Source organism: Amia ocellicauda, chromosome 1 (assembly GCF_036373705.1).
Source record: "Amia ocellicauda isolate fAmiCal2 chromosome 1, fAmiCal2.hap1, whole genome shotgun sequence".
Classification (NCBI taxonomy): Eukaryota; Metazoa; Chordata; class Actinopteri; order Amiiformes; family Amiidae; genus Amia; species Amia ocellicauda.
Window position 1 is genome coordinate 55492617 of NC_089850.1, and position 25173 is coordinate 55517789.

The window sequence follows — 25173 nt, forward strand, 5'->3', positions numbered from 1 at the left end:
AATAAACCCTGACATGCCAGGATTGCAGAGGCCAAGGTCCATAGATGTACTTTGTGTACAGCAGTGTGTTGCAGTAGCTGAATGCATATTTGGATTTTTTTTTTCTATCCTTGGTTAGGTGATTGATGGATTCCCTGATGGAGCATGTCATTATTTTTATCACTCACTGCAGCATGCTTTCTGTGCAACAAATGTAGTCTACTCCTTATTTAATTTTTTAATACTGCAGTGCTTTCACAAAGGCTAACCACAGCTTTAAAAGTCAGTGCAAATGTACAGCGGTTGCCCTTTGAAGAAATGAAAATGGTTTGATTTAGTTTCAATCCGGGTGAAGGACTTACACATGCTTAAATATATTTTTTCTTCACTTATCTGTAAATTGTGTTTCTCGTACATGAGTCCTGATTATATCAGTCGGAAATGAAATGTTTCACTCCTTCCGAAGTCCCTGATTTCGGTTGCGCTAACTTGAAGGACATCTTTTAGTTCTTTGAATATGAATCTGACCGTGATCTTAAAACACACAAGTTGCAGTGGTTTTCTAATGTGTTAGTAATGTGCCCCCCCCCCCCCCGTCTGTTTTTCATTTCTAAATCTCGGGATGGGAGCTCGTGATTCAGTGGCGACAGAGACAGTAATGGTTTTCAAAGAGGCATCACAAATGTGACGAATAGCTAATTGAAAATGTGGAGTAATTGTTTATGGACCACACTTGCCTGGAGGTTAAGAAGGGAAGGTCTTTGTCAATACATTTGTGAAACAAAAACTACAACACAATATGGAATTGGCTGAATGTTTAATGTTGTATTTTTCACTTTCTTGTGATGCTCTCTGAGAAATGCAAGCTTTTCATTTGGGTTCAAATTTGACCTCAGTACATTTTCATTCTTTCATTCAAGCCCAGCAGAGATACAGACAGCCTTCAGGGTTTTTTGTGAAACTTTCTTAGTGTTTCACAAAGGTGTCACTGAGACAAGCTTTCAGTTTTTGGTGTTTTCACTAAAACACAACTGATATTGTCCTCTCTATCCCAACTAACTTGTAGTGTAACCGACATTAGCTGAACATTGTTACATTCTTGTACATATGCGAAATATTTTTCGTAGACAGTTTCTACTATTATTATTTAATTAAAGGTAGGTAAAATATGCAGCAAGAGTTTCTTTTCAACCGATCAAGATAAGAAGCCCCATTTGAGTAACAATCACTTCATTTGCATTCTCATACGTGCAGTTTGTGCATACATATGCATACATTTGAAAGAAACCCTTTGAAAGGCGTTATTACATCAGGTTTTAGAAATGACTTTGCAACCAATTTCTTTTTTGAAAAGCACACGGATAATGTATTTATGTATTCAATCATTTCATTTTTATTTGTATTTAAATACAGCTGGCATAAAACAGAAATTACGCTCTGTGAAATCTTTAATATATAAATAAAATAAAACGGTCCTTTGTAGACTTAATTTTCTTTTTGTAATCGTTTGCAGATGCATATACATACAATTGGAATTACTCTCTAATAACATAATGTGTGTAGGCAAGGTGTATAATAATAATAAAACCATTACAAAGAATGAATCAAAGTATTGAGCAGGCCTCCGTCTTAATCAAGCTACATAATCAAAACAGCTCTGAATGTGTTTAGGCCATCAAATGATCTCAAAAAACAGCCGGCGTCTCTCCCATTGATGCCTCCGAGCATGTGGGGAGTGCGTACATGTGTCACTCCGCTTTCTCTGAGCTCTCCGTCGAAAGGAAATGGCTTCTGAGCATTTGATGATTCTGACTCGGAATTAATGTGGCATTGCAACAGATGCCAGTCATCTCCGGCATCCTGAAATCTGTCACTGCCAACCTGGCACAGTGTCGCAGACAACTGCTCTTTAATTTCCTTCATATGTTTGCCAAGCTTAAGAAAATCAAATAAAATCCGGCCGCTTTTCATTCTAGAACTTTCTTTTTTCTCTTCTTTTCCGTTTCCTCCCACCGTCGAGGCATCCACTGCTTCTTTTTGATTTACAGCCCCTGTAGGAAATACAGAAATAAATGTGTAGAGTGGAGAATTACACGCGTTGTATGAAAGGCGCCGGCGAAACTCCGAGACGGTGCTTTAATAACGCGCATTTCCTGCCAACGGGTTTCGAGATCGGGCAGGAGCCGCCGCACATATATTGTATTGAGTGCAAACAGGTGCATCTTGACAGTGCTGAAGGTTTCTGTGATTTGGGCCACTGAACCACGTCTGTCTCTTGTCACAATACATTGCACGGATTTTGGGACCTATCCATCATGAGCTGCGCTTTCAGGTGGTGATTTTCCGTGAGCTTCGCCGATCCAGGAAACCCGGGCAGATTGTGCTGCTCGACACGTGAAGCGGTGCGGACCGGTTCTCCCAGTCACTCCCCGCAAGCACCTGTGAATCCCTTCCCATTTGTAGCTCTTTTTGTGTTCCTTCCCTCTCTTGTTTTTGGAGTTGCTTTTCCATCTGCTGCCTAATGACATATTTCGCTCCTTCGTGGTGTAGGGGCTCATTTTGTGTAACGAAGGTACTCTTATTCCGGTCACGCCACGGCACATTATGCTATACCAGCTTTATAATATAATGGAGGGTCGTGATGCTCATAAACAAGCTAGGATTTTCCCCCCGTTAAAATGTGCCTTAATTGTATCCATCATGTGTGTAAACAAACGAACATCGCAGAAATCGCCACAGACTTCTGAATTTGCGTCATGTTATCATTTTCCAGATTTTCATTCGTTATGTTTTGTTTTTTTTTCTTTGGAGGGGGTTGGTTTTTCTAATGATCTTCTATGACACAGATGTCTGCGGTCCTCGTTGACCACAGTTCCTGGAAAATATGCCCCCCGTCCAGCTAGAGATTTGGATCCAAAAATGGTGTTTGTTCAATTTCTTCCAGAGGTCTGTTACACCGTTGGCGCAAATCTAGTTTAATTAACTCCTGTGTCATCGCTTATCTGTACAGCGGAATGCGCTAATGCATCTGATGGTGGACGAGCCGGGCCAGTTTTAAGTGGCCCGTCTCTCTAGAGGCAGCTGAAAATGTGAAGCACTGGAAAAAACGGAACAGAAAATGAAATTAGCGGACACGCCTGCAGTGGTTTACTTTACAGTTACCGCTGTTATTTCCATCATTTGTGTGGCATCCAAATGGTGTCAGTTTTCCACAGTAAGGAAGTTATTTTTAGGACTTTGCCCCCTGTGTTTGGAGTATGTGTGGAGGACTACTCAGCTCGTATACTTGATAGGGGTAATTGGTGAGGCAACCCTATTGTAATGTAATGCAATGATTGAATGTATGAAAGAGTGGATTCATCCACTTGAAAGCAATTCCAAGAGAAGCGATCCAAGAGTGGATTCAGGTATACTATCAGGTGTGCCACATTTCCCAAGAAACCCCTTTTTGGTTGTGTTGTTTTTCTACACGAAAGCGGATCATCAGTTGTTTTTTGTTGTTTTGTTTTGTGTGGTTTTTCCCTCTCTGAATGCTAAATTACATTGCGCTTTCCCCCAAAGACTCGATCTATATGAGAGAAATAATGAGAGGAGATATGTAGATTGAAAAAGAAAAACAAAATACAACTGCACAGCTTGACTGAATAGGGTTTCCAGAAAGCAGGCCTGTAATTAAAGCAGAACAATCAATCTGAGCTGCTGACCAGCTCATGAGAAAGCTATCGAGTGGCTGCGGTAAAGCGCTAATTTGGAACCATTAGGGTCTGCCGAGTTTGCAAACAGGCCTGTAATGATGATTGGTAACGTGGTTAAGGCCTGAAGTTTCATGCTGCTGTCAGGTACATGGGGATTACGCTGAGGGAAGCACAGAGGCTGCCATCACAGCCCTGAAACTGCAAAAAGGAGCTATTTTATTGTATTTTAGTTGCATATCTTCTTTTTTTTTACTGTCTTTTGTGCGCTTTGGCTTCTGACTGCAAACGTCTACAAGCCCCTACTGTCCAAGATAAAAGGGATTCAAATTAGGACTAGGGTATCAAGGTGTTTTTTTTTGTTTTTTTCGCAAGGATTTTCCAGGATTATCAACAGGATTAACTGCACATTCTTGGTGCATAGTTACTTGGTCAATACACCGTGACTTTCCCACATCCCCGGTCCATGCATATCTCAATCGGTCCCATAACCATTTCCCGGCAGCTTCACCCCAGAGAGCTCAGACGGAAAAGAATAGAACATTTGTGGTGTAAATGTGACGAGTGTCCTGAACTACAGTACAAAGCAGCAAACAAATTAAAGCTCTCACACCTGTGGTTTGATGGTGGCAGATTGAAAAGGAGATGGGCTGGAATTGTATAGAAAATGCAAAGTATCAAGAAGCCAGGACGCAAATGAAATAAATCATGTCAATCTCGCTATATTGTGAGAGTCTTGCTCCGCGCCTCAAACCGGATTTCCATATTTGACAGATGCATAATAGAGCAAGTGCTGTATATCTTATTGTAACTAAGATATGTTTTCTTTAAGGATTTGCTCCCAAGAAAGGACAGTGTAAATTTAGAGGACCCTCCGTTTGCTTTTTGATTTTGACAAACGGAGTCCATCCGGACAATCGCAAGACGGTCCCTAGGGGAGGATTTGTACGTCAAGTGTGCAACTCTCGTGACAGCCAAAAAGGAGCTGCTTATTCGGAGAGGTGATCTTTCGAGAGCTCTCTAGGTCTCCCCTGTGGAGACAAAGAACTGAAAGCAAATGTCAAAGCGATCCTCTTTGGTAGAAGAGCACCCTCTTAATTGAATTTATCCAGCGACCATTTAAAAATTCATTTCTGACACAGAGATGCCGAGATGCGTGGGCTGCAGGGCTCGGTGCGTCTCCTCCGGTCTCACCCTCGCTGGTGGAGCAGCAGGCGTCTTTCTGGCTCTGTCTCCATTTCTGTGAATTTGCTTAATTTTGCACTTTTGAGTTTCCACACACACACACACACACACACACACTCTTATACGTATATTTCTACAGAAAAACATCCATGGCTGTAAATAGAGACTAGACAAAATTTAAAAGATTCGCCAAGAGTAACAGAATGCTGTGAATCCATACTGAGCAGTGATATAAATCAGCAGGCATTGCCGTTTCTCCCCTGTGCCTCATGTCAGGCAGCTAGAGCCTTTCTAGTATGAGGACAATGTCAGTCTTCCAAGTCTCAAGGATTGCAGCATATCTCTGGCCCAGAATCCATAGTGTTGAGCCCCATGAAGCCAAAGATACCGTTTTTAGGAATTGTGATGATCATAGCCTGTGTGTGCAGTGATTGGCCAAAACATGGATGTAATCAATAACCTTGGATCAAAACATAATAATAAAATACACCCCCTTTTTAGTTAATGAGAATGATAATAATATAATTTAAAGAAAGAAATATTCAAATTAGGCAAAATTGCTGAGATTAAAATGCAATTTTATGAAAACAGGTTTGCTCTCCATATAAACATCTCTCCACAAAAATATATCCGTACCCTACTGTGTCCTTGCAAGAAAGGGTTCCTTCCAAAATAGACAAATAACAAACTGCTTCAAGAAAACATCCATACCTCCACACACACACACATCCAAGTATGTAGGTTAGCCGTTCCTGAGTTCATCTGATGTTTTGCAGGGGTGTCTCTGATTGTGTGCATCTCGTCCCTTTCTGACAGCTATCGGAACTCGCCTCCGAACAGAGAACGGAACAAACTCGCACACGTGAAAATGTAAAACTCGTTGTCTGAGCGCGTTAATTGTCAGCGATGCACGGAGCGTCTTAACGCCTGCTGAACGCAATTAATTGAATTAATTTGACCATCCATGTGTTTTTCGGGATGATTTTTAACGCCGCCAAGTTTAGTTCATTATTTATTTATCTCGTGTTTCTCTGCTATCTAAACTCTATCACAATCGAGCCAGGAATGCAAATCCAAGCCCACATGAGTCTGATTGATGGAAACTCCCAGGCACCGTGCGCTTGATCGAGTGGGTGTTTCTCGTGGGGTAGACAAAACTAATCGCTTCAGCAGGGCAGCTCCAGCAATTTAAATATTACACTGATGCGCCACTTAATCCACTTAATTGATATTTTCACACACGTTTTTAAAATATTTTATGTGTCTAAGATTCTGTCTGAATTTCTCAACTTGATTTTATCTATAACTGTACCAAATGTCACCAATTACATATTTCCTTATTCTTTTTTCCTTCAACTGACGACACCATGACATCTTCACACATTGACCAGTGCGAACTGTGCAGAGCTTCTGCCGGGAGAGATATAGATTCATGCACAATGTCATTACATGCTCTACAAGTCCTTTACTGTATAAAACGGGAATCAAAACCCAGGATTTGGGTCTTATCCCTTAACCATTAACCTGCTCTGATTCGGAGATGATTATACCAACATAAAAAGACTGCAAAGGGGGGAAAAGAAAGAAGAAATACATTCCCCCAACCTTAATAAATACAGCATTTTGAAATCCTAAAATATTCCTTTGAAATACAGCTTAAGATTCGGAAAATCTCTGTCTCCTTTAAAAAACATCAATGTGTGAATAATCTCCTGTGAGTCATCTCCCTTAACTAGATTAGACAGAGCTCACAGCCTCCAACTGCACTCCACGAGAAGTGGAAGAGCAGAGCAACCAAAATCCACCCCTTCAGCTGCCGTGGACTTCATAATGAGACTTTTTCAAAAGGTCCGAGTGCGAGACGTGGTGTCAGGTCTGTCTGTCATAGTTTGTGTGTGTGAAGGGGGGAGGAATCTGTTCACCACTTGCAAATCTAAGCAGAACTTTCCTCCCATCATCTCAGAAAACTCTCCACAAACAGCTGAGCTTGCGGTTTCGGATCCAACGACTCATCCTTCGCACGTTCCCGCCGTCGCAATTCAAGTCAGCAGTTGTTTCACATTAACAGTGTCATAATAAAGGCATACATGCTTTGCAACAGTTGATAGAGAGAGCGCGGCATCACGTCCTGCCACCATCTCAACCAATTTAAGTCGGGAGGGGAGAGACAGTAATTGTATTCAGACTTTCCAGCGCAGCCAATAAAACCGCCCTACTTAGCGGATTATTTAGGAATCCGAATGGTTAACCTAAAAAATGGCATGGCTCCTTGTGCTGCGCGATTAAATAATTTAGGAGACAAATGCAGTATTTGCCAAAGCCTAATCAGTAATCCCCTAGCTGTGAGGAATGCATAACGAGCAACTGGTGGGGTAGGGGGGGGGGGTGTTCTTGGTTTGAATTGCAACGTAATGAAGCTCTCGCACCTCTCTTTCTCTCCCGGTTGCTGATGTGCCAGCTGCTGCTGCCTTTGATTTCCTCCTGCCCCAGATCTGCTCTCTAATGAGCTGAGAGCCCAATCAATAATTCACTGGAGTTTGAATAAAACTGGGGTGATCAGTGCTTGTTTAAGAAAAGAATGCAATCAGTGCAATTCAAGACTGTTTTCGCTCTCCTGCGATATCTCTCTCTCGCTCTGTCCTTTTTCTCCCTCATCCCTCCCTAGTTCTTTCATCCACCCCTTCTCCGTTAGACGCCGGCGGTAGCGCACACGATTCAACGGATCATTCCCAGGCCGGACTGGTTTTGCTGTACAAATTGCTACATCTTCCTTATCTATAACAGACTCGCGAACACCAAAGGAAAGTTCGCCCGTGTTTGATATATCACAGTACTTGAGATCCAGCCATAAAGTTCATGCGAATCTGTAGATCACTGAATGCATCACAATCGCCCGGTAAACGCCCTCCCCCAACTCATCTCCCTTATCTCTCCTTTCAGTGCCCCCTGATGACCCAGTGATAAACGGGGGTCCGATTGTGAGCCTCAGGGCGGGGGACCCACTCAACTTAACCTGCCACGCTGACAACGCCAAGCCTGCGGCCTCCATCATCTGGATACGCAACGGGGAGGTCCTCAATGGAGCCATGTACTCCAAGGTAAGGGGCAAGTGCCTGTCTTGTAATCGCCACCATCACAGCGTGAATAAACCCAGGCAATGGCTTCCCAAGGAAATCACCCCTAGGTAAAAAGAGAGGCTTGTACATGCTGCCCATTATATTCAATCATTAAGCTATTTAGACCGACCTGTTCATTAGATGATCGATTTAATACTCCAAAGAATACCCTTCACAAGAACCCATTAGGTTCAGCACAATCTTTGAATGAATATTACTTTAAGTTTAATTCAGATTAAAAGTGGATGAACTCTCGAACTCTTTGCTCATGAAACCTTCCAGGCTTCAAACCCTACAGATTGTAACAGGATAGGACTGATCCGTTACTTTATCAGTGTGTGTCCTCTGTTTGCATGGCGTGTGTTCTCTAGTGTTCAATGGGTTCCAATCTGGAACAGTATCGTTAGAAAAGGGAGATATTACAATTAAACTTACAAAACGTATTTTTTTATTTGACCTGTACTAAGAGGCAGGCTCTCACTTTATACTTGCCCAGATGGGAAAACTGTCTAGTCCATATGGAAACTATATTTAACTTGAAAAAAACATATAAGTGGGGGGACTAATTTGTTTCAATTGTTGTCCTTGTGTGGTGCTTTTTGAGTGAGTATGCCTGGGGTGGTCGACCCGCAGCCCCTAATGAGGGATTCTGTGAAGGGGAAGGCCGATCCACGGTTCTAGCCTTTTCCATTGCCTTTATGCATTTATACATTGATCTTCCTGTGTGGTTATCGAGCATGCACAGTCGCCCAGTCCCCGAGACTGCGGCTGTAGCAGCTCAGGACTGTGCATTGTTTTGCTCGTTTGCTTATTTGTCCCCTCTCTCACTCATTCAATCGTAGGGCAGTGCTTTGTTGATTCAAAGTGTCCGTATAAGTTTGCTTATGTGAAGCAAATATGAAACCAGTGTCTTTTTCATCAGCCGCATTCTAATAAACTCGAATGCCCGGGTTATGCAGAACAGTTTCCCTATGTGCTTCATGCATATAAACTAGCTGGTTTTAAGAGCGCCGCAAATAAAATAAAAAAGCATCCACTCGTGATCTGTCAAACATCATATGATTCATAATTTGAGTACACATAGAATTGCATGTATTTTCTTCCCGGAGAACGTAATCTGTTTCCCTCCATTCAATTATTTACACACTCTTCTGCAATTTGCTCATTTGTCAGTTTTCTGCTGGCAGTCCATGGGCAGTTTGAAAAGTGTTCCCTTGATGGGAAGAGAGGCGAGATATACTTTCTTTGTGGAAGAACATTCCCTTTCGCTGCAGCTTTCGCCACAACTCGGCAGAACTTGCCCAGCTTCACAATCATGCATTGCCTGACCTAGGAGAGGAACTTTGATGTTTCCAACCTTCTGCCTGAACACATAATCAACAATACCGTGTGAATTAACATATAAATGAATACAGGATATGAAACCTTATGGGCAACGATGTAACTAGTGCTGTCTGATCCCATTACTGGCCTTTCAGCATTTTAGAAGGAGATAAATGGCATTGATTGAGCTAAAATACTGTGGCATTTCACTTGAAAAATTACTGCTTGAGGTGGCTTTGAATGCAGTAATTTCTCAGCAAAATGCCCGGTTCTTTAAATGTGTTACTTTAAATATGATGTGGGGGGATTTCTGAAATAGTCATTATTTACAGAGGTCTTTCAGACGCAGCTGCATTCATTTCATTAAAGCATTTTGCACGCTTTAAAGTGCGTACTACTGCCTAATCGATGGAAGTTCAGTACTTCAAAGATAATTGACTGTTCGTAAACGGTCTAAACTAGTGATATGAAGTAAAAATGTAAGTCTCGATTTAACGCAGCCTTGATATCCGACTGTGGTGTGAGGGCAGCGATTTCAGACTTATGGTGCCACTTAGACATTACTCTGATGGCCACATCTGTCTACATTGACTATGGGAAATTCATACACATGAAAAAGGGTGTGGATGCCTAATGCAGGAGGAGTAGGACTCAGAAGGACTCTTTCAAGTACCTGATGGAAACTGTTCCCGAAATGGTATATTAAACAACAGTTGGCACACCGTCTTTACTCTGTTTGTTTAGTGTGACTTCTCGTCTGCCACTCAGAAACAAATCCTCTCTATCACCACATTCAGAGAGTTTGAAACTTGTTTTGGGAGTCCGTCGCAGAGGCACTGAGTTGCGTTGAAACACACCTCATGATGTAATACTCTGCCTCTACAGAGAGAGAGTAAGTATTGAGGGACAGTCAGGGTTTCTTAGTCTGACAGATGAGATTCCTGGCTTTTGGACAAGCATACTTGCATCTAGTCGTATTGAGGCTTTAGGGAGGAATTGGACTCCTTCTGTTCCCTGAGATTGGACAATTTTACTACCACTGCCACCGTTATAAAGTGTGCTTCGGCTTATCTTCCCCCCGTAGATAAGTGTATCTTTTTTTTTTTTAACCTTCAAAGCGGCTATGTTATCAGTCTCTCAATTTCATTATTTTCTATACAGCCTTCATCTCCGCAAACTCGGCTGTATAATTACTCAGATTTTTTTTTCTTTTTTTTTCTTCGCAGCGTCGCTCGCTAAAAACTCTGGAAAAGAGTTACCGTACTAATTAACTTTTGAAAATACAATATGAATGTCATATTTTCAACGTTGGTTAGACAGGTACAGAGTCTAATTGTAGACCAGAATATTAATTTTAAACATGTCACATTTGCATTCATCTTAACTACAGGTCTTTTTTTTTTCCCCCATGACTTGCCTTTTTTCTTCTTCTTTGTCAAGCTAATTAACCTTTTTGGCTTTCAGGGATATGTGCTCAAGAAATTAAAAAATGGATGTTGGGAGGAGCTCAAATAATCTTTGTAATTGGAGAGTAATAATAATAATACAATCATTTCACCTGGAATTGGAGGTGTTAGGATTAGAAAAGTAAATCAAAGAAAGACAAATTCTGATTTATCTTCAAGGTGAGAACAGAATTCTGGGATACACTTGATTACAGAACTAAAAGAAATATCCACGTTCCTCTACATTTTCAACATATCAGTATTAGATTTTCTTTTACCAATTAAGCTGCTAACGAGCTTTTGGATGGACTAAAACACCCAAAAGCCATTTGGTTCTCATTAGCAGGAGCTGACCGGTGCTGAAACAGCACACAACTATTTCAAACAAACCAGGGGAGTCCTTTGCAAGCATTTGCAGGGTCTTACTTTGTGGCCCTGCTTTTTCAGTCACTGTGTGGATATAGTTGTGAGAAATATGAAAACGGGAGAGCTTAAGACAAATGTATTTCATATAAATGTAATTCCAAGCATTTTATGTATGCTTCCCTTTTTGTGCCATCACTAAATCAGTTAAGGCTGATCCACAATCTGCTTTGAACTGTTTAAGTAGCTCATTTTTCTTCTTGGTGGTCTGGAAACGGTCCAACAGATAATCAATTAAAAAAGCAGCTAAAATTGTCTCTGACTGAAGTCAAGTAATAAGTGCAATCTGTGAGGAGAAAATGTTAAGGCAGTTTATTTCCACACACTTTTCAACAAGTACATCACACGCAATGATATTTCATTAAAAGGGTATGAAAGACAAATGGATTTGCTAACTCCTGTCTGTAGGAACTTCTTTGAAGGGCTGTGCGCTGCGGAGAGAATCAAGTGTTCAATTCATCTTCACAATGGAAAGGAGAAGCTTTGAGGAACTGCCATTAAACATGTTGGGCCTCCACGATAAATTGTTTCCATAAGTTTTTGTCTTGTAAAGAGTTTAGCTATTGTCAATGTGATCTGCCTTTGAATTCTACATAAACTACATAATTTGATAAACATTATGACCTAATTGACTAGAGACTAGCGATCTTTGATAGTCTTATGCAATCTCCAGAAAGAAAACTTTCTTTTTAACAAAACCGTTTTGAGTACTGCATTGTTCCACACTGTAATATCTCGCTCCAGTATATATACATTTTCTTTTCCAAACAATCCCAGTTGTGTTATTTCTATTGACATTTCCCAAATTAAGACTGGAAACCGCCTCATCTGGGGTCCATTCATGTTCCCAGTAAAATCCTTCAGCAGCTGTGTGATGCATACAGCTCCTTCCCAGGCTTTTATCTTACATCTGATGTTTGTAGCTCGGCTTATACCACAAATATGCTGTTTTTCTGTCATCTTTGCTGTTCGCTCTGCACTTCTGTAGATGGAAGGAGATATTCTCCTGCCTGGATGTATACTGGAAATTCCTGTTAATAAAAAGGGACGTTCACTGATGCACTGAGAAATATTCCAGTTGTAAATCAAGCTATTTTGAGACGGCAACCATTCAGCCCAATCAATCTCTGCTGCAGCGGGTTATACACGATTTCTGTCTGAGAACAAGTCCAGAGCGATGAGGGAAAACATTTTTGATTTTGTCAACCAAGGTATTTCATCGATACCTTCTTCGCATGACAGCTAATAAGTAACCTTTTTTTTTTAGCAGACAGCGATATTCAATGTTTTTTAGCACCGTTACCTGCTAATTCATTACACCTACATTATGTAAATGAAGGATCTAATCAGTCTAAAATGTTTATCCACCCCTATAATATTAGAATATCAAACATTCTGGGTAATTACTTCACTCTAGGATGTTGTGAAAAGAAAATAATATCTAATACCGCAGTTAATAGAATTTATTATTCAAGTCCTACACCAGGTCCAGCAAACTTTTGAGACGTGGAACTCTGTTTTATATAGAGAGGAATATAACCTTATGACAGAACTGAACAAACTCCAACATACTCTGGCTCCCGACTAAAATAATAACATGTTTCTTGGCATATTAATATGCTTTCATTATTCAGCTCATTTGGGTGGGATGTTAATACAAGGTTTCAATACTTTTTCAACCTAAATGACAGGATAAAATGTAGAACTAATTACTGCTATTAAAGAACAGGCTGTCAATTCTCTGTAACTAAGACAAGAGTAATTAAGATTTATCTTTTATTGCTATTAAATATATATATATATGTATCAGTATTATTGCCACTTTTTAAAACCTTCAAAGGTGAGAATAATAGACGGGTGATTCAAAGGGTTCCTGTCATGAGGTCATAGTTACTTTTCAGCTTACATCCTACGCAAATAATAAAATATGGTTGTAAGTGCTAGTGGAGGGTCTTTAGGGAGATTTATTTTCTGTCAGTAGTTGTACAGGTAAAAAATAAGAAAACATAATCAACCAAATAGTTGGCCTTTGAATTCCTCAGCCAAACCTCTGAGAAGCACTACTGTTTATCCAATAACCTTCACTTGACATCTGCTTTCTCCTTATCGCCCATGGAAAACGGATAAGGGAGCTACAGAAAAACGTCCTTCACTGCCTTTAATCACAAATAAAATAAAAATAAATGTTCCAACAAAGCATCTCCTGTCTCGGGACACTTTCTGAGCATGTTTAGAAAGTCGCTTACTGTTTCTCCTGCTGTGTTCAGTTGTTGCTCTGAGTACATCAGCGTATTCTAAATCACTTTCTTATCTTCTGACCATGGTGGCCTTTTACAGTCAAGGTCACTGAAGTTTTCTTCAGTAATGAATGTGTGCTTTTACCTAATTTAAGCCCAGATGAATGATGTGATGATTGAGGTGTCAACTTCTCAGCTTGTATGGATGACTACAGTATTTTGAAAATGTGAAGAGCATTGAACCCACATCTGTCTGAGAAGTCTTGTTCTAAGGCAGGGCCATTATGGCAAGCCAAATTATCATTTAGAGATATCTCTAAATCATGTAAAGATATCTGCAAATATTTCAAGATATCTTCAAATTCCAGATATATTCAAATATTTGAAGATATCTCTAAATCATTTAAAAATATCTGCAAATCATTTAGAGATATCTTCAAATGACTTCCTGCATGTAGCCCAAGATTATCACTTCCTGTTAACTTGTTCATTCATTTCTATGTAACTGAATAAGGAAACAGGAGAGATATAGATATCTTTAAATGATTTAGAGATATCTTCAAATCGTTTAGAGATATCTTTAAAAAGCATCTTATTTAGATATCTCTAAATCATTTTATAGGTATCTTTAAATGCATTTAGAGATATCTCTAAATGATAATTTGGCTTGCCATAGGGCCATAGTATCGGTCTCCACATGTTTTGCTCACCCTGTGGCAGGCTTTCCTCCTCGCGTTCCTCAGCGGTGTTTCTCCATCTCTCCCTAGACGCTGCTGCGAGACGGTCGCCGGGAGAGCACCGTCAGCACCCTGTACATCTCCCCTTCAAACATCGAGACGGGACAGCAGATCATCTGCCGTGCATCCAACAAGGCCGTGCCCAACGGCAAGGAGACCAGCGTCACCATCGACATCCAGCGTGAGCAACCACTTAACTCCTCTTAATTCCCCGCAGAGTTCTACCCCAGGAGGGTACCGATGGGCCTGCTGCTCCATCAGACCTGATTATTGTTCCTACGTATATTCGATTTCAAGCTACTGATGTAATTGTGATTAAAATGGTGTGTTTAGGTGTCTGAGATGTTACTTTATCTTCTCCTCTTTAGCTTCATCGTGCCAGCCTCCCCTTCCCAAAAATGCTCATCTTTCACGTGTTATAAACTCCTCACGGATTACCTTCACTGCAGTGATAAGAGTAAATAAGAAATAGATTGTGTCGGTTGTTTAGATGGGTAGGTTGAATATGTTGCTGATCCTCACATGCGTCAAAAACTCATTGCTTTAGACATCGTACATGAAACTGTAATTGACACAACTTTAAAAGTTGAACAATATCGCATTGATGGATTTGTTTTTACAGACTTTGCATTGCTGAAAGCTGCCACTTTTAATAAAAGCTAACTGGAAAAATATATATATCTATATGTATTTGATTCTATTCCATGCGTTTAGAAGCCATGCAGACGTATCACACAATAGCTGTGAGATTCTGTGGTGTCTGTTTTGATTTTATGTAAATTTTCTGTAAAATGTTCTATTGAGCAACTGTTCTGCCTTCAGTTTAAATCAATTTATATTTCTCGTTTGGTGATTATTTTATTTTATTTTTCTTGCTTCCTTTGGCTTCACCATTCTTTATGGAAATATGTAAATGCATCCAAAGTACAGAAAATAAAACCACCATGAAAAATACCTTCAGCTTCAATTGCCAGAGAATCTTTTTAGATCAAGCACTATTCACTTTAAGTGAAGGATTTCGAACAAAGGGATTTAGAATCACTCACAGCTCCTTCAAAGCTATTAACTATGACTAATAAAGCAGAAAATGCTATTTAGAGATCCATTACTGTTGACGGCTCCATTCTTTTATTATGTACGCTAAGCGAACCACTCTTCAGTACAATGCAATTGAAAGCCGAAATGAAAGTGTAAAATGATTGATTAACAGTTTTCGGTGTTTTCACCATAAGGATGGTTATATGCTTTTTATTATGCAAAATAAATGGAGAGCTTTCTCTTTGTTAAAATTATTGTATGTCATGTCTAGTGTTCAAGCGGCACGGCTTTGAAGTGAGTGTTCAACCTCACGTAACTGTTTTGCAATCTGTGGAGAACAAATATCGTGAAGAAACGATCACAAACTATTCGGAGCAATCAAAAAGCACCGCAGGACCTAAATGGAGTTTGTATAAATATCTATTAACATGGGGTGTTTCTGATGGTATCCCAGGTCTTTCCTTCTTCTGCCCTTGTGACACGTGGCAGACACGAAGACTGTAATCAGGCAGTGCTAATGTTGAAGTCTAGGCCTACGTTTTCCGACAACTGAGGAATAAAGCCACAACGTCTGTATGACGGATCTTTGATTCATCATTGATTTGCGACTTCTAATACTTTGTTTTCACCAAAAGACCCCTGTGTCTTTAATTAAAGAAAGAAGATGTGGTGTGGGACTTTATGGAACTAAAAAGCAGTTTTATGTCAAAATCCTGCGAAAGGTGAACTGGTAGCCAATAAACTTCTTATGGCTCCATAATGACCGGTTAAACGTTGTCACCGCCCTCGGCTAGAGCCCTGAATCAGTGCCAGAGGGCGACTTGTGTCGCCTAATGGGTCGGTTTCCACTCGTGTGCATACAAAGAGAAAGCAAGAAGCAATTTGGCAGAGGGAAGTGGGTTATCAGCCTCTGGTTTTGCTGTTTACAAGGAAAACAGGTGTTTTATGAATAAGAGATGGCAGCGAGCGGCGGGGTTGAGAGGCTGGGGGCGGGAGTCTGCCCCCCCACATGCCTGCAGCCCCGATGGGGAGTCTCAAACCCACAGAGGGCGCTGCGCTCACCGAGATCCTCATTCATATGCATGAAGGACAGCTGTCTGTTGGCGGATGGGAGGGCCAGAGGCAGGCAGGAGTGGATCTGCAGGCAGTGACCAAGACTGGAGGAAGAGCGGAGAGGCAACAGATTTATATGTCACCGCAGACATTTCCAGCAGTGATCCTGAAGGGCCCTGATCCCACGGGTTTCAATCAGCAGCTAAACAAATGTGACTAATAACTCACAGTATGTTCTATCAAGTAGCTGAGAGAGATGCTGTGAACCAGAGGACCCTGTTGCCTTCCGGGACCAAGGTCTGAGACCCATGTGTTGAGATAATAATTCATATCCTTATTCACCGGTACACAATATGATGGATTATTCTATTTTGATGCTTCCTCTGGCTCTCCAAACTTTATCTTTGTATATTTTCCTTGTGGCCATCTCTTCATAAATCAATCGCACAATCCTTCTAGTGTCTACTGAGAGAAGAGTTCGCTCAGTAGGGATGGAAAGTCAGAACTTTCTGTAAACGCCAATAAGGGTGAGAAAGATATTCATTTCAGGTATAATGTATATGTAATATATAATGTGTGTGTGTTACATACATATTCCTGTAACTTATCAACTTATCTGATCACTATGGAAGGTCCTGTTTGTAATCAAGTGTGTCCTTGCAAAGTGAGTAGCTTCCCACGAAAAATAAAATGTTAGAAAATAATTTGTGGATGCTTTAAATCCATTGGCTATGATAGCAGACCAAGGGTAGTACACGCATGTATTCAGTTAAAAGTATTACAGAGCCACAATAAAGTAAAACTCAAGATCTGAGAGTAGATGGAGCATGACGGTTTTCTGAGCCCATATATCGTTGCAGTGTACTACCTCCTGGTACCTTGAGAGTTAATTGCAGTCGGCTAGGTCTCTGACAGCTCCCTTCAGATCAGTGAGTACAGTCTCAGTGTTAGAGTGGTTTCACTGCCCCTGTCCTAGTTTTTTTTCTTTTACTGTAAAGCTGTCCTGCGTCGAAACCTCCCCCGAGGTTCAATATTAGGTACTTCTCCGATTTATTTATTCAGCTGAACAGCAAGCACTTTAGCTGAGAGAAAAAACGGCAGGCACTAGTCTGAATTTCTGCCTGATTGTGATCTGCTATTCGAGACGCGCCGGGGTGATATCTGATACCGGTGGGATTGTGATTGACAGAGTGCAACGGTGTGCACTGCTGCATCGCACAGATGCCAGGATGCAGTAACGATTGTGTCTGTTGATTCAAAAAGTGTACTAATTGACTCATTGGCTCAATGCGATAGTGTCAGCGGCAACAAAAGGTAATTAAAGGTGGACTGGCTTTTCTCTGTCTTTCCAAGAGTTCCCTTTCCTTTGGATGTGTGTTTGTCTCGGAAATACCTCTCCATGAACCTGCTGCCGGTGAATGAAACCAGGCCAGTGTCTCTCTCCAGCTCGAGGAACCGGAGCAGTAGGAGTTGGCAATGTGAGAATAAGAACTGTTAGCCATAGAACGGGATTTTAAAATAGAACGTATGATCGAAACTGTATTTATGTGTTTTTAAATATGCAGTAGCGTTGCAGATGTGTTTTTTTTGCAGACCATCCAGTTTACTGCAGCTGAAAAATGCATTGAAAGTTGTTCAGATTTTCCCCAGACCCTGAGTGAGAACGTGACTGGGGTTCATTTACCTCTGAGGTCACGGCAGAATGTCTGGAGAGAGTCAGATCTTAAACCCAAGCTCTTGGGTTCAGTGTATTGACCTCTACTGATCAATTTCAGCAGGGGAAGGTATTTAATAAAACATATGTAATAGAAGGGAGAAAGATTGTTAATGAAACTTGAAAATGATATCTCTATATCTCTAATTAAATACAGTACCTTTCAGCCGGATGAGCAAGTATAGAATAATGCAAAATACATCAGTCTTTGTTCCGTGCTCCCTGTGTTCTGTGTTAATGCAACAGAAATGCTACATTATTCACAACTCTTCCCAGAATTCAATAAACACAGATTTCTAAAACAACTTATTTCAAAAATCTCGTGACCGTTCAGAGTCCCTCCTTCTCTGTGTCCCGTTCGTTTGCTACACCAGGGCTGCTTTCATTTCTCAACTTCTTTCCTTCCTGTAGTGCGGAGGTAAGTTTCAAGGACCAATTCACCAGAGGCATTCCAGTGGGATAGAGAGAGAGAGAGAGGGAAAGTGAGCAAAAGAGAGAGAGAGAGAGAGAGAGAGAGAGGGAGAGAGAGAATGATGCCCTGAATAAATGCATTGTAAATAACTGAAGAACAAAAATAATAACATTTGCTGAGAATAATTAATCAGGAAATACAGATGTGCCGTGGAGGGGGGTGGCTTGCTTTGTGCCAGTGCGGCTCATGTGCACATCGCTGCAAAAATGCTCATTTGGCCAAGAAAAGAAAAAAGAAAATGAAAACAGACTTTTTTTTTTTTTATAAATCACTATTTCATCACTCACTCTATTACAATTACATTTACAGTCCAGTTCCACTGCATAACAATGCAGTAAGATGTGTGTATATATACAGACGGGTGACAAATTAAAGGAAAAAACAACATAAAGTGTCTCGGTATGAGCCCCAGAACAGCTTCAATGCTCTTGGAACAGATTCTAGTATCTGGACTCTACTGGAGGGATGGACACCATTCTTCCTAAAGATATTCCCTCATTTGGGGTTTTGATGATGGTGGTTGCGGGCGCTGTCTAATACGTCGGTCCACAATCTCCCATAGGTGTTCAACTGGGTTGAGATCTGGTGACTGTGAAGACCATAGCATATGATTCACATCAGTTTCATACTCATCACACCATTCAGTGAGTCCTCGTGCCCTGTGGATGGGGCATTGTCATCCTGGAAGAGACCACTCCCATCAGGATAGAAATGTGTCACCATAGGATAAAGGTGATCACTCAGAATAACTGTGTCATGATTTGCGGTGACCCTTCTCTCTAAGGGGACAAGTGGACCCAAACCATGCCAGGAAAATGCCCCCCACAGCATAACAGAGCCTCCAGACCCCCTCACTGTGGGGGTCCAGCAGTCAGGCCTGTCCCTTTCTCTTGGTGTCCCACACATGCACTCGCCCACTTATTCAGAACACGAGCCAGTTGAGCGTCTGTGTGACTGGAGCTCCTGCCATCCGTGCCCCAATAATGACCCCTCTTTCACAGTCACTTAGATCCTTTCCTCTTGCCATCTTGATCCAAAATCGAGGTCAACTGGGCCTGCTCAGCATTTGTATACATGCCACAGAGCATGACAGGATGTTAATTTCTTAATTGTATCATGCAGTACACCTGTTTGGAGGCATCTGCCTTCGTTATGTTTCTCCACTCATTTATTCAGTTTTTTCCTATAATTTGTCACCCGTCTGTATATTTAATTGTATTTAAACACATTTTTATTAGCTATACTAAACATGAGAGTAAACGACAGATGTTAAGTTATTTTCCTCTGTGCTGAGGTGCCTTTAAAAAGCTTAGATAAGAGTTTGAACTCAGAAGTACCTTCTCAGGCCTCGGTCTTTCACTTGATTAAAGCACAAGTAGTTCGCAGCACACTCTCTGCACCGTGCGGGAGATTTAGGACATATTTGACCCCAGCAACAGTAATAATTTCCTTCCGGGCTGCCAGTTCTCCTGATTTATCTTATCTTTGTACTTCCATTAATCCTTTCCCCCCACCCTGTCAACACTCCATCACAAACACTTTCTACAAAAGCTGGGCCGATTAATCTGAAGTGACGGACTCCTCTTTCTGAAATTTTCTCCTTGAGCCAAGTGGGTTTTCCTCACTTTGAAAATGGCCTGACACGTCCTTGTTTATCCGTTGTCATTGCTCACGCTGCACAGCCTTTCATTAGCTCATGCAACGGATTTCTCCTACGTCTGGGGTCACCGTTTGTTTTGTCTGTTACTTGTAGTGGTTCCGTTTTATTTTTTCATCTCAACTCCAATAGTTACATAGAGAACGTGTCAACTCATTATTAATCCAGCTTCAAAACAATTTGGTAAATTGTCTGAGAAATGTGTATGCCTTAAAAGACAAACAAAACAACAACATTCATCTCTTATCTGTCTCTCTTTGTTCAGGAATATGTCAAGACATTATTATACGATTGAACTGTGTTGTCTATCAGTTGTGAAAATGAAGACGGGTTTGACTGTCATTGACTATTCCATAAAGCGGTTAATAAAATAATACACCGCCTAATGAAAATGGAAGATCAGAGACACCTCAAGACAGCTGTTTAGTCTGACCTAAAGAGACAGTGATTTCAGATTTAAGGAGGGGAAGAAAGCGATTATGTTGGCATATTTCGGCAACTCTGGAGAAGTTGGCGGATTGTTGAAAACGCCATCTGCTCTTCTCTTTGAACTTCAGATCAAACGCCGAGTGTGGACTATTGTTCTCTTTTTTTAAAGTGCTCTCTCACTCTCCCATGAAAAACACAAGGAAACTGCGGAATTACATAACAGCATTGCGTACGTGAGGCTCCCATCGATGTGTTGGCTCCTGCGTTTACGCGTCAAAGGGCAAACCACTCAAAAGCGACAAACCGTCTGCTTTATTACACCTTTATCAGCACCATTCAAGTTTTTGTCTGCCTAGTGTTACTGCAGAACTAGACACGTCGAGCCTCTAGGTTTTTATAACAGGGAGAGTGGAGGCAGCGCGTTCAAAATCATTTATTTGAATGAGGAGAGCACATTACAGACATTTAATTGAATTAGGGAGACATACTACCATTTGTCTTTCGAAGTTGGAGATTCCCTAAATGAGGGTCTCTCAGGGAGACGCTTGAGATGTGCACCATAAACATCTCCCCCCACCCCCTCAATCTGACAGAACAAATGATGTAATATGGACATCTTGGTCTTACAAGTGAAGGATGGAGCGATTTAGGAGGTCAAGTCACATAGACTGTAAAACAGATGCTAATATCTTGCATACAAATGAACTACCCAGTATTTCACCCATATGAAAATCCATGTAGCCATCTGCTAATCTTCCCTGGGATCCATCTCTCAGTATACCAGTCTTCCCATCCATCTATCTCTCTATCAGGAGTCTCTTTTTGTACATGAAATTGCTACTGCACTTCTTGACGCTGTTTTACCGAAGTGAGATCTGCAAGAACCCCTGAGACGTGCCCCACGCAGCCCCCGAAAGCGTTGGCAGAGGTTTTTGTGGAAGACATGGATTTGTGGGACTCAGACGTGCGGGATTGTTTCCCAGACCAAGAAAAGAGCGCAGGGGGAAATGAGAGCAGATGAGCAGCAGGGTCGCACCTGGGCTGCCGTTGTCTTCGGAGACTCAGGCAGCTGAGCCGGCCAGCCCAGCTGTCTGTCTGCAGGGCACCGGGACGCAGCTCCGCACTGGAGAATCAGCACCCCAGGACAGGCCAAATGGGGCCTAACAGCTTGCGTCCGGTTCTCAGGAGCATATGGCTGAGCAGCGCGGTGGCAGAGGAGGTTAACTTACTGTGACGATGCAGAGATCCGACAAAAAGGATGAGCATGTCTGGACGGATCTGTATTCATCCGTGTGTTGGTTTTGTGAAATATATTTACTCTCTCACTGGAGTATGCGTTTGTTTTAAAGTCAGTCATTGCTTTTTATTTTATACAACACCCTTTCAAGGTCAACACTGCAATATTAATATATGCATTGTAATAAGGCGGTGCGAGAAAAATGTAGACAGAAATCACATTTTTTTTTAAAGCCTCAGCCTTTGCAAAGTATTAATCAACCCAGTTCAAAGCCCTTTACATTTATATTATTTATTTATTTATTTATAGTGTTTTTCATTGTGTTATTATTTTTTTTTTCACAATTTCAGTTATTTCAGCCTTGCACGCCCTTTGGCAATAACATGTAGTATGTTTAGAGGGAAAGATTTATGACCATAAAGAAATTCCCAGTACTGTCTGAGATCTTAAGCTTTGCAAAAGATCACTTATCTTTGTGAACAGAGTTATGGAGGCATGCAATACTGTGGATATACTATTTACTGCACACAAATACTAGTCTTGACAGAACTGACAGACTCTTACACAGCCCTGAGGTCCCAAAGGCAGTAAAGTCAGTGTATGTTTGTGTTGTTTTTTGTATATTGAAGTATGGTGACCATTTTCCAATAAAAGTGTTCCTGTGCTTTATGTTTTATGTAATTTGCCATTATTGTAAGATCGCATATCCTAAAATGAGATATACTGATTACATATGCACTTTTATGCAGTCATCTAAGAGGGCCCAGTAATTCTGACATTAAAATTTCAATTGTAATACATTGACTAAAACAGTTACTCAAACGGCGCTAAATAATTAATCAATTTACTTCTAGAAAATTAAAATAATTTGTCAGTCTTGCCACTTAGTGTTAGTCATTTCAAGTAATTATATGAAATGATCATTTCTTGCTTGAAATTAAATCATTAATAATCTTTCTCTGCATTTTAAACTACAGTGAGTGGCTGGATCATACTTCCTTTTTTATTGCTGATTATGTGAAAATGGGAGAAAACCACGATGGGTAGTGATTGTGTGTCTAATTTGTGTGTCTCTCTTGTCCCGGTGGTTGATAAATTCCGCTTTTGAAAATGCAAACATGGTGGTTTCAGTCTTATTTAATGAGTGCTCATCACAAAATTAATCTCCTTTTCAATATGTATGTGAGCACGGCTACACACGTTAAGTAAAACGGGGGAGAGTGTGGACAAAAACACATCCCTGAACATTAATTATAATCCACTCTTGGATGCTAGCTTGTAGGTATGGCACCCATTTCAGTTCCCGATGCTGAAACCGCGTTTGGCATTTATTACAAGTGGAAATTCTGGCAGTTACTCCAAGGAAGTGCACTCTCCTGTCCTTGATGAAATAGACGGAGAGATTGGGGGGCAGAACCGATCCATTCCCTGACACCGGGACCTCGGTAATTGAGAAGTGTTGCTAATGCCGTCTAAGCCCAACACCACATTAACCTCTATCTTAATCCCCCTGTTAGCGAAAGTTATTACGGCTTCACTCTCAGGCAGCTCACCCTCCGTTTCTGCCATTTGCATAATGCCAAAATAATAACCTGCGATGTGCACCTCGCTGATTCAAGTTCCCCGTCAGCCACTCCAGAAGTCTGTCGGCAGAGACGGGCTTTGTCACTTCGGCGCCTGAGAAGGAAGGAGGCAAATTATGGGATTTTTTTTCCTCTTCCCCCCCATGGCTTTTGCATATTTGACAGTATCGTATTCATACATAGTGTCACCAAAAGTAATGGGCCAAGCCTCCTTGTGCTAGTAATGGATTTGAGCTGAAGAGAGGCTGGTTTTCGTGAAGGGCAATAACTGCCAGGACATATTGATCGGCTCTGAACGGCAAGCTACCAGCATTCATGGGGTTTTCATGCTAAGAGGGTGTAGTGCTACTACCATGTTGCGAGGGTACGGTGCTGTGTCAAGGGGAACAGCACTGGAAACTTGTCATATCTCTCTCAAGGTCCTGACCTCAATCCCGCAGAACACCTCTGTGATGAGCAGGAGCAGAAACTGAAGTGGAAATGTCCCTGCAAGAGGAATGACAAACTGTCTGGCTATTTATCAAACAGATTGAGGCCAAGAGTGGACCCTCTCCCAATTAAATCATCATGATCAGATCTCTTTTGCTATTTGTCTGTTATTGAAATACATTAGGATATTATCTATGTCTAAATGTTTACTTGAATTCACATGGTTGGTTCTATAGGTATTCATTCATGGACGAGCTGTAATTGAAAATAATTCAAAAGGTTTATTGTCATTAGCAAGAGAGACAAAATGTTATTGTCTGTATCTGTAAGGGGGAGTATATTATTTGACCACCATATTGTTTCTTGAGTTTGCAAAGGTATTCTCAGTTAAAATACAGAACAATGTATTAAACATGAGTCTGATCAGCTTCATTTGCCAGCATCAGCCCATATTTTGAAGAGAACTTAAATTGATTGAAGACTAATATAAAATGAATGTGACCCAATTTATACAATCAGCCGTTGGGAAGTCAGGAAGAGCTCCTCAAATTTGACATGTTGCATAAAACAGAAAGGTCAAACAGTACCATTTGCAACTTCACAATGTGTTGAAAAGTCTAATTCGGTTATTATTTCAGTGTGCTTTGGAAGATATTTCGAGATTGTTTTAAAAATGCCATCTTTTATTGTAAATGTACTTGTGATTAACAAGATAAGTGTTCCATAAAACCACATCTCCACTCAGTGGCCCTCGGTCCCTGATTTGAATGCGCCGTGAATGCGGGCGATAATTGAGAGATGACTCACTTTATGACTCACTTTTGAAGTAAAGCAAATTAACAGGATCATAATTTCCCTTCGAAATGCGAGTCCAAGAGGATTAAAAAGTAATAATCATATATGTATGTTTGTATTTATTTATTTATTTATATGAATTTGCGGTTCATTTAAAAGCCTACAATCCTGATTTATGTATTTATTTAGATAGCATTAGTATCCTAAATAACTAATCATGTAATAATTGAATATCCCTTGTTGCCTGGCCTAAATATGAAATATCACTCATGTGTATGAAGGTATCGCATATAATGATACAAAAAAAATCCAGAGCTAACCTAAAATAACTCATAAGCCGGTGGGGGGCATCATTTGTTGCCCCAAGGTAAAAATGTCTTCTTAAAACATGAAAGAACGCCTTGCCCTTCATCAAGGGTAAGACTACTCTAATCTTAGAAAGCTACGACCCAGCAGGTAGAACAGCTTTTGCATAAACTATCACTTTGTTTTGAGTTGTGTAAAGATTTAATTTGGAACAGATTAATACATGATTTCCCTTATGTATCCATTCCATCTTCAGATTACTTAACTAGACACTTTGCTGCACATGAAACGAATTCATCAAAGCGAAAATTGACACACAACCT

At 40.8% G+C, this 25173-nt stretch overlaps 1 protein-coding gene across 2 annotated transcripts in view; it reads left to right on the plus strand.

Annotated features, from left to right (window-relative positions):
• The window catches only part of kirrel3a (kirre like nephrin family adhesion molecule 3a), a 196278-nt gene that overhangs the window by 130377 nt on the left and 40728 nt on the right, over positions 1 to 25173 (plus strand). For both annotated transcript variants that reach the window (XM_066709784.1, XM_066709792.1), the window contains exons 4-5: positions 7797 to 7954; positions 14168 to 14318. In XM_066709784.1, coding sequence (XP_066565881.1) covers positions 7797 to 7954; positions 14168 to 14318 — 309 coding nt within the window. The remainder of the gene's footprint in view (positions 1 to 7796; positions 7955 to 14167; positions 14319 to 25173) is intronic.